Source organism: Penaeus japonicus, unplaced genomic scaffold (genome assembly GCF_977035675.1).
Source record: "Penaeus japonicus unplaced genomic scaffold, GWHDUDI00000001_assembly GWHDUDI00000016, whole genome shotgun sequence".
Taxonomy (NCBI): domain Eukaryota; kingdom Metazoa; phylum Arthropoda; class Malacostraca; order Decapoda; family Penaeidae; genus Penaeus; species Penaeus japonicus.
The window spans coordinates 27,577,932-27,587,931 of NW_028234418.1; the positions used below are offsets into that span (position 1 = coordinate 27,577,932).

The 10,000-nt window shown below is 35.4% G+C and overlaps 1 protein-coding gene across 2 annotated transcripts in view; it reads right to left on the reverse strand.

The window, feature by feature from the left end:
* Positions 1-9: 9 nt before the first annotated feature.
* Positions 10-10,000, reverse strand: part of LOC122267938 (dnaJ homolog subfamily A member 2) — an 11,796-nt gene continuing 1,805 nt past the window's right edge. The window contains exons 2-9 of one of the 2 annotated variants that reach the window (XM_043038141.2): positions 7,052-7,198; positions 6,333-6,502; positions 6,025-6,105; positions 5,769-5,902; positions 5,174-5,355; positions 4,495-4,654; positions 3,944-4,071; positions 10-3,636 (exon numbers count right to left, since the gene is read on the reverse strand). In XM_043038141.2, the coding sequence (XP_042894075.1) occupies positions 3,454-3,636; positions 3,944-4,071; positions 4,495-4,654; positions 5,174-5,355; positions 5,769-5,902; positions 6,025-6,105; positions 6,333-6,502; positions 7,052-7,198 (1,185 nt within the window). In that variant the 3' untranslated portion in view covers positions 10-3,453. The remainder of the gene's footprint in view (positions 3,637-3,943; positions 4,072-4,494; positions 4,655-5,173; positions 5,356-5,768; positions 5,903-6,024; positions 6,106-6,332; positions 6,503-7,051; positions 7,199-10,000) is intronic. The other variant, XM_043038142.2, reaches the window with a different exon arrangement.

The following is a 10,000-nucleotide window of genomic DNA, read 5'->3' on the forward strand; positions in this document are numbered from 1 at the left end:
CTGCTCAACTTGTTTTTCATGAAGTTTTATTGAAAATAGATTATAATTTAGAAGGGTACGAAATAACTACCCTTACAAGATGGTTCAACTTAAACAGTAGCAAAGACAAAACTATCACAGCAATATTTTATTGTGTTAAGAGCTTCTTTGAATCAAAGAAAAGTAAATAAATACAGCAGTACTTACTTTCACATATTCAGCACATACATGAGCCTTAAATTACTGTGAACGGTATTACAAGAATAAAAACGTACCTACCAGAATCCTGTTTTCTAAGAGTTGGGTTCTGACACAAATCAGTCAAACAAAAAAGAATAAGAATAACAATAAAGAGCAGAATAATCTATTTCTTGTAAATCCGTCTCTGCTAATGCGGAGATTAGGTTTAAGAAATTCACTTCTTTCTCTATACTATATATTTCCATAGAACTAAACGCATGACTGCGCACACATCAGATACATGAATTTGGGTAGAATTACAAATCATTCTACCATTGATGTAGTGTACGGTGAAGTACCTGGTACCATCCTGAGAAACCTTCAATTGGTAGGGAGGACATTTACAAATCTCGCCTAAAGAACAAGTAATAAAATAAGTACAGTTACTCTAAAGTAAGGGTGGTACTTGGTTCTCCAACCATTAGGGAAATAATACTTGTGAGGCAATTATGAACTGAAAATGAAAATAATTCTGCCAGTGCCTGACAAAATCAAGTTTTGAGTGAAAACACCTGAATGAAACTTCAAAGAAAGGAATCATGTGTATAACATCTACAAGTATGTACATCTCCAAATTACAGCTGTTGGTATTATCTATACATGATGCATCCAAAACACTCACTTTTAATTTAAAGACCCGATATAAAAAAAAAATAAAAGAAATGGTGACATCAGTTTTCTAGATACAGCTGATTTGACCCATCAGCTGACAAGAAATAAACAAACATTCTTTCCTATTCCTGACAGTGGACTTGTAGGATAAATTTATACATAGAGCACATTATATGATATTACTAAACAAATTTACATCTAGGATTTCCAGCAGCTAAAGATAGGAAACTTAGGGTTTATTCATCAGAATAAAAATCGGAGAGACACGTATATAAAAATCATATAATTATGATAAATATTTCCTAAAACAAATATGCAAATATATATAAAATACATAAAATATAAATAAAATAATCATTACAATAATAGCAAATACATGGTTCTACTAAGGCATCTCTAACTTCAGCTATGAGATTTTATAAAGCTTGTCTATAGTTTCCAATCTATTTCAATTTTCTCTTGGGTTAAGTGGGGGGGAAAAACAACCCAAATTTGACCTTTAATGATAAAAAAAAAAGGCAAAGATTGAATCCTCTAGAGAGAAAAAGGTCTATTACAGCTGTTATTGAAACATGAGCTCCTCCAGTCTATCATTTTTATTCAAAGTATGGTACTTATTCCCACTAGAACTCAACATAGATGCCAGTTCCCATATTGTAAATGTATTATCTTATTCACCATCTTGATTATCATTTCTATACTGAAGATACGATCCTTTTTCTACAGAGATAGAGCCTGAAAGGGCCATTCTAAGAGAAGTGATATGAAAAACTAATGTTTCTCAAAACATATTTAAACCCTAAATAGAATGGCAGCTGTATTCCTCATGCATAACAGAAATGACATGATTAATCGAGTCTAGCACTTGTTGTTTCATCACTAAATATATCTGCTTGAACCAGTTGTTGTTAGATCATTAAGGTGTGAGTTCTAATTCATAATTACTAATAAAGTGAAGAAAAAAAAAAAAAAAAAAAAAAAATTGCCCTTGAGCAATACTTCTTACATGCTGATTGAAAAAGAAAAAGAAAACGTAACTGATATATGTTTATTGGAATTTTGAATGTCATAAATGCCCAGGAGTTTATGCATAGCATTACCCTTCTGTTTTTGGCTTTCATAAAAATCTACATATATATATCTGCTCTTGCATTTATATATACACACACATTTCTGCATGCATACATCCAAGCCAATTCATACAAATAACCTTGTTTTTTTTTTACACGTAATACAAAACAAAAACAAAAAATAAACAAGTTGGTGAACCTTGTTTCTTGTAAAATACAAAGATAGTGACTGGGAAAATTAACAATAACCAGGGGATGTGGCGTCTCATTAACATGGGAATGTTTTGGTCGAAATCTTTCTCACACAATCTTATGTGAAAGTCCGTTCCGAAGTGATGAGTGCAAAAATAAATAAAGTAACCCTTTCTGAGAATACTGTATCCATGAGTCTTTCTTCAATTACTGGCACTTTAGAACCAAAGACTTTATATTACAAGGTATATTTATTTCTAAAAGATTTACAATGTTTCTTTCCTCATGTCACATATGTCATTCATGATAAATACATTTATATAAATAGGATTATAAAAAAAATAATAATAAATAAGATAAAAAAATAGCTGAAAAAGTATTATAATGAAGAAAAAATAAAAAAATCAGATTATTTTACAGCTGATAAACATATTGCAAGAATTTACAAACTTTCCTCCTCCCACCCTAGAGCCTCACATTTCAAGAAAGAAATAAAGAAAGAAATAAAGACTAGAAAGAGAAAGAAATAAGAAAGCATACACTAAAGCAGCAGCAGCAGTTTTACACACAGTCTCAAATCAGCTGTTGGGAATGGCTTTTAGGAAAACATGAAGTCTTAGCTAGGAATGATCACTTTTTGAAAGTCGTTTGAGCTATGACAATGCAGTGCACCATGCATTTCCACTTATCAGTTCTTTGGTTGTTACTTTTGTCATATCACAAACTGTACAACATAAATGTCTCTTTCATCCATAGGGGGAAAAGGCTTTCAGATTTAAACTGAAAGAAATGTTGCTGGCCTCTGTTCACATCAACAGTTCGAGCATCAAAGCCTTCAACGTCATCTTCTTCTCGTAGGGTCTCTTATGATGCACAGATCATCATTCAACTATTTCACACAACCACAAAAAGAAGAGAAACAAAGAAAAAAAAAAATAATAATAATAATTCAAAATAAAATACAGAGAAGCAAAGAATAAGTAAAGGAGAAGACAAGAGCGATCAGAGAAACGATCCTAAGTAAGCCAATCCCAAAGCATGGATACATGTTATTCGCGAAGTGTACCATGTTGCTTTCCAGGAAGAGAACAGAACTGCTGGCTCTCTTCCCATCCAACCCTACAGTGACTTCAGGGAAAGCCCAACTTATTAGGCTACAATGATATTGATGTGTGCATTATACCTGGGGAGTCTACATGTGATTTTAATGCTACTAGATAATCCAGGTAAGGATGGCGGATGACTTGAAAAAGTTTCTCTTCACACTAAATCATGGCGTTCACTGACTGAATGCATAGCCTCGGGTGCACACACACACCTATGGGAACATCATCGGCAGCATCCCATTACGGCAGATCTCTTACTGATGTGCACATTGTACATGCTGTCCTCCCAGGTGTGGGTGGTCGTCATCCTCATCATAGTAATTTCCTTGGGAGCTTCCCGAATTATAATTTTCTTCAAACTCTGTGAGGTTTACTTCCTCTACATCAGCAGGGATGGGAACTGCTGGGGGACGTCCACCTAGGAGGTTTTCTAATTCCTGTAGGTAAAAACAAAAGTAAAAAAATATCAGTATAAAATCAGGAAAAACTGAAATAAAATAAAAATGGCAAAGAGAAAGATGCTTAGAGTACAATAGGCTTAACAAAAGTCTATAACCAGATAAACAAGCACACAAAAAAGAACTCAAAAAATCCACTTTTATGTTACGGCAAAAGATTTGTATAAAGCAGTACAAAATAATATCCAGGATTTTCTGCTAGATAATACTTGGCTTCATCTACATTTCACAGAGACTTCCTGCATGTGATTCTATTCATCACTTACATATAAACATCACCATTTACCTTGAGTTTATTTTCAGCAGCAAAATAATTTTCCGGGAATGCAACATCAAACTTAACATAGAGGTCACCCTTCTCGAATGGGTTCTTGTAAATGGGCATGCCTTCACCAACTACACCTCGCACACATCCTGCAAAATAATTTCAGAGTTAAAAACTGTCTGTCATTCACTTTTTTTTCCCTCAAGCTTTGGTCTATTAAATGTTTGTTTATTCTAACCACTATGTGAATGATCTCGAAAACATTTCTTTGCTGGATTTGTGATCCTCAAAAAATGATAAAGGTTTAGTTTCTAAATCAGATTTATAACTTCCAGGAGAATATTAATTTTGCAACGTTAATAGAGATTCTCTTTTTCAGCAATAGATTGTCTAATTTTTGAATGAATGACCAAATAAATGTTATAACCCTTGCCAATACTAAAAACTATAGAATTTACCTATATCTTGAGTTATACTTGTAAAGCACACATACACCCAAACAGATGAAGATCTAGATTAATTTTCAAAAAGGGGAGAGAAAGATTAAACACTTTGTGTGGCTTGTAACTAACCTGGCTGCAAGACTGAACCAGGAGGCTGTTTAATGAGAAGATTTCGACCATCTAAGTGCCTCACAACCATCGAAAATCCACACAGGGCTTCAGTTAGAGAAACGGTGTGCTTCATTAAGAGATCAGCACCCGCACGCTGGAAAGTCTCATGATGTTTTTCCTGAAATTATGGAAAACAAATAAATACTGATATTGCAGGAAATTACTCAAAAGTCATGATATAAACAAACATATACCAAAACCTTCACATGCAGTTTCACAACAAATCTTGGGTTGGAGACAGACAGACAGACAGACAGACAGACAGACAGACAGAGAGAGGGAGGGAGGGGGAAGGAGAGAGAGAGAGAGAGAGAGAGAGAGAGAGAGAGAGAGAGAGAGAGAGAGAGAGAGAAGAGAAAGAGAGAGAGAGAGAGAGAGAGAGATAAGAAAGAGAGAGAAAAAGAAGAGAAAGAGAGAAGAGAGTGTGAAAGAAAAGAGAGAAAGAGAGAATGAGAGAAAGAGAGAAAGAGAAAGAGAGAAAGAAAGAGAGAAAGAGAAAGAGAGAAAGAGAAAGAGAGAGAAAGAGAAAGAGAAAGAGAAAGAGAAAGAGAAAGAGAAAGAGAAAGAGAAAGAGAAAGAAAGAGAAAGAAAGAGAAAGAAAGAGAAAGAGAGAGAAAGAGAAAGAGACAAAAATTACCTGAAGAACAATTATGACATCGCCAGGTTCAACTCCAGGCATTTGGTCGCCCTCCCCGCGAAAAGTAATACGCTGGTCGTCTCTCATGCCTTTATCCACGTGCACCTCCAAGATTTTGGTCTGCTGTATAACCTTCCTCCCCACACATGCCTGGCATCGGTCACGCTCGTTAATAACCTCACCTGCAAACAAAAGACCCCTATACATGAGAACCAATATAGGGATAACTCTTCAGAAAGAAAAGAAATGCTTTCACAAACTTAAGAATAATTTACCTGACAATGTAAACGATAAATTAGTTTATAGTAGTATATTAAGTAAAAGTATTTTCTATATGTAATACTTGTAATGCTAAATATGAATGAAAATAAAAAAAATGACATTTACTAAAACAATAAGTTATAAATCCAATAGTAATTACAGTTATTACCAAACATCTGCCATCAAAATTAATGTTGGTACCTAGAGCCAATAGCTATATAATTTTCAAGTAACCTGATCCAAGTACGGTAGCACCAGTGATGGCAGATGTTATTTTTAACTATACTAACAGGAACCTGTATTAAAATATGAGTAAAATGAACATGTCCCTTACCTTCACCATCACAGTCTGGGCAGCGACTCTGCATCTGCTGTACCATCCCTGGGCCTAACTGTGTGATGGTCACCTTGACGCCCCTACCATTACATGTCCTACAAGGGTGAAGAGCTCCTGGGGGCCCTCCCTCACTGAAAGGTTAAAAAAGTTACACATTCAATCTACACATAGGCCTTCCTTTCTTCTAACGCAAACCTTTAAAACCTGACTATCTTTCATAATCTCCTGGACTACCAACAACTGCATTACTCACCCACCACATGATGTACAAATTGTGTTCTTTGATAACTGCAGCTTGGCCACTTTTCCATTGTAGATATCTTCAAGGGATACTCTGTGGAAGAACATACAATTGAATATATGAATTCCTTACTTCATATATATACTTCATCTTAAGAAACATAAAAAAAAGGGAAAAATAGGTATAATTATAAATTAATAACTAACCCAAGGAAAGATTAATAAAAGAACTTCTATAACTCTTGGACCTATTCAAAGTTGAAAAGAAGATAAAGAAAAAATGGAAATGTAAGAAAGAAACAAAGCACATAATCAACGAACTTGAGCCTATGCACAGTGTTCTCTCCTCGTCTTGGCCCTCTTCTCCCCCCACGCATTCCACCACCTCCAAAGCCACCGAAGAAGCTTCCGAAGGGGCCGCCACCTCCGCCTCCAAAGAAGTGACCAAAGAGGTCCTCAGCCCCAAAGGTTGGGCCAGAGTCACCCCCTTCCTGTGTTGTCAAAGGAAATATGATGATTGGAAATTAGTAATACGACACAGAGGTCTAGATTTAAAATTAGGCATAATTAATACTCAAATATTTCTTTTAATATGAACCCTTCTGCAACAGGTATATTTCACGGGGTCTGATCACTTTCGTACAGCAACTCTCCTCTTGTTGAAATTAAACCATTTATTCCAGATGTGTAACTAGGGCATCATACCAAATACTAAATAGTATCAGTTTTCTAATATATCATAAAAAGACTAGCATAAACCATCAGTCAAGAAAATAATGGCACACACATCTTAAGATGCTGAGCCCAGGCTACGTATCTTGAGATGTGGCCAATCTTGGAAGGGTTATGGTCCCTATTCTGGTAGTTTTGGACACATTTTAAACAGATTTTCCATAATGGTGCTCAAAGTCTGGCCTCTTAAATAATGCAACTTGAATTCTTTCTTCCATAAAAAAAAGAGTATCTACTAATCTTCTGGTTCAATTTGCATTACCACATATTTACATCCAAAATAAGAGAACATTAGGAAAATTCTTTACCTGTAGACCTTTCATCCCATAGCGATCATAAATTTCTCTCTTCTGTGGATCACTCAACACTTCATACGCAAAAGAAATCTCCTTAAACTTATCACCTGCAGCTGGGTTCTTGTCTGGATGATATTCCTTGGCTAACTTACGATAATTCTGTAAAACAGATAGAGAAATGTTTAGATCCCTTTCTCAAACACTGCAAACTATATTCTTGTCAACCTCAAATTGACCATCTTCGACCTGTACACGTTAGTCTATAAGACAACTGTAGATTAGTAAAAATCAACATACACTTCTCTCATCCCTGCAACTTGCTCACCTGTTCTTATAAACCACAACCAGTAGCATATTGTCGGATACATGTATATTTGGCTACAGAAATTACCTTTTTCCTCTGTGCAGTGATAAGAAGAATAATAAAAAGAAAAATTAACCAAATAAAGAAAAGGATGAATTAATAACTTCTAAAGGAAAGAGAAAACCATCAAACTTACAACCCTAAGGCATAATTTAATTTTATGTTCTTTATCTAAATACTAGGAAAAAGCAAAGAAAAGTTCAATATGTAATATGTAGACAAAATAAAGGATGAAATTATTTTCAGAAAGAGCAAGAAGCTGGAACTAGGTGCAGTAATGCATCACTGATATAAACAAGAGAAGGAAGGGGAAGGGAAAGGGAGAGAGAGAAGGGAAAGTGAGAGAGAGGACGGAGAGGGAGAGCAGAGAGGGAGAAGAAAGAGGAGGAGGAGGAGGAGGAGGAGGAGGAGGAGGAGGAAGAGGAGGAGGAGGAGGAGGAGGAGGAGGGGGGAGGGAGAGGGAGAGGAGAGGGAGAGGGAGGGAGGAGGGGGAGAGAGAGAGAGAGAGAGAGAGAGAGAGAGAGAGAGAGAGAGAGAGAGAGAGAGAGAGAGAGAGAGAGAGAGAGAGAGAGAGAGGAGGGGGTGGGAGGGGAGGAGGAGGAGAGAGAGGGGGTGGGAGTGGAAGGGTGGGAGAGTTAATATAGAAGAAACCAAACTTTGTTAGATGCACTCAATTTAGAATACAGATGGAAAATTAAGCAAGACAAAATCAAGCATATGTTTAGGTCTGGTGCCATGTCCTATATCATAAAAGCTGTAACATCTATTCGCTGGTGAAGGTACATCTAGAAAACCGCACAGAGTATTTGCCCAATGTTTCTTATCCAAAGAACAATCCTTAATAAAATACTACTACTTCCAAGGTACTACCCCATACTCCACTTGAAAGCCTTATATACTTTTAAGAAAAGCATTAAGAAAAGTATATAAGCCTATATAAAGTATATAACAAACCATTAATAAAACATTTCAGAACATTAACATTTGTAAGAAGCACATGATACTGATTCATCTAAACTTCACTTCCCAACTCCTGTCAAAGTCTTCCTGTAGTATCCACTGTTATATACTTAGAATATTTGACAACACTGAACACACCTTATTTGAGTCTTTTTTTTTTTTTTTTTTTTTACTTCTGCAAAACACTAGGCCATCATCAATGACACAATGTCATTTGACTGAAGTCTACACAATACAAAGACTACATAATAAGTTGAATTCTAAATATCCTTTCCTTTAAATACTTTGCTGCAGCTCCATAACAGTGCAACTTAACCCTCTCTGGACGGGTGGTACACTACTGTACCGCTCATTCAAAAGCTCAGTGGCCGGGCGGCAATATTGTGCCGGCCATTTAATTGATTTAGGCCTAAGCGTTCGAAAACCCCGGCATTGTGACATTCAAGGCCAGAATGCCCCCGTCGTGAGTGGGTTAATAATGGAGAATGATAACTAGGGGCAATAATAAAGGTCTTTCTTATTAGCTAGTAATGATATAAATCAATATTTTTTCTACTCTGTTTAAAGATTTGCTTTCCATACATGGAAACAAATACACCTAACTGCAAAAATAATGCTGGTACATAAATGAGTAAATGAGTAAATGAGTAGGGTACATCTTTAATAGTATGTAATCCCCAACAATCACTGTTCAAGCATCGACAATCTTTAACAGGGTTTCACTTTCTACTGCCCATGAAGTAGCCCTGTGAAATGAAAACAAAATAACCACATTTATAAATTTAAAAAACTAACCCCATTTCATTACTCCAGAATAATTTTGTCTAAAGCACTAAGTAGCATCATCCCCATGCTATCCAATCGCACAACCAAGCAAGTGTAACAATATGACCAAGATGTTAACACTATTCTACACACCAGTAATCCCTCTCACTTGCATACCTAACACCACTATGCTGGACTGACATCATATGTAAGGGTTATATCCCAATTATTAAAGTAACAATAGGGAAGACCGATTCAAATAATTAAGGAAAATCACAAAACATCTAATGCTGCCTGCCACCTGATTAAGTCTGATGACTTATTGCAATTTTTTTTGTGTGATTTGGATGCAAATTAACAATGCAGTAAATGCACTTCAAATTTTTAAGCAGGACTTTTTTTTTTATTAGTGGGATGTAGCAAAGGGCTGCTATTGGGCTATGACAGGCTTTGTTTAAGCGCTTTCATGCTATTGGTATATATAAATAGAAAAGATGTCTAAAATTCAGCTATATCTATAATTAATTTTGCAAACATGTGATATGTTCTTAAGATGCAGAGAAGTGCTAATTGCACCCATTAAATGTCTTTGTTTTATATGAAAATTTGACTTTTTGTATTTTGACCCAAGGTATTATCTTTGAAAATTCACCCTTTATCTTTTTTTAATCTATCCATTCTTTAAAGTTACTACACATCTGATGTTAAAGCAGTATTAATAGTTTAAAGAAATAAAAGTCTGAATGCAGGTTACAAGTACAAGACACAGTATTAGTGTATCAAAATAGCTAATGATATATCTAAGAAGAAAGGCCTATATCAGAAACTGTTTGAATCTAATTTAATCTAATAAAAAAAAAAAAAAAATCAAG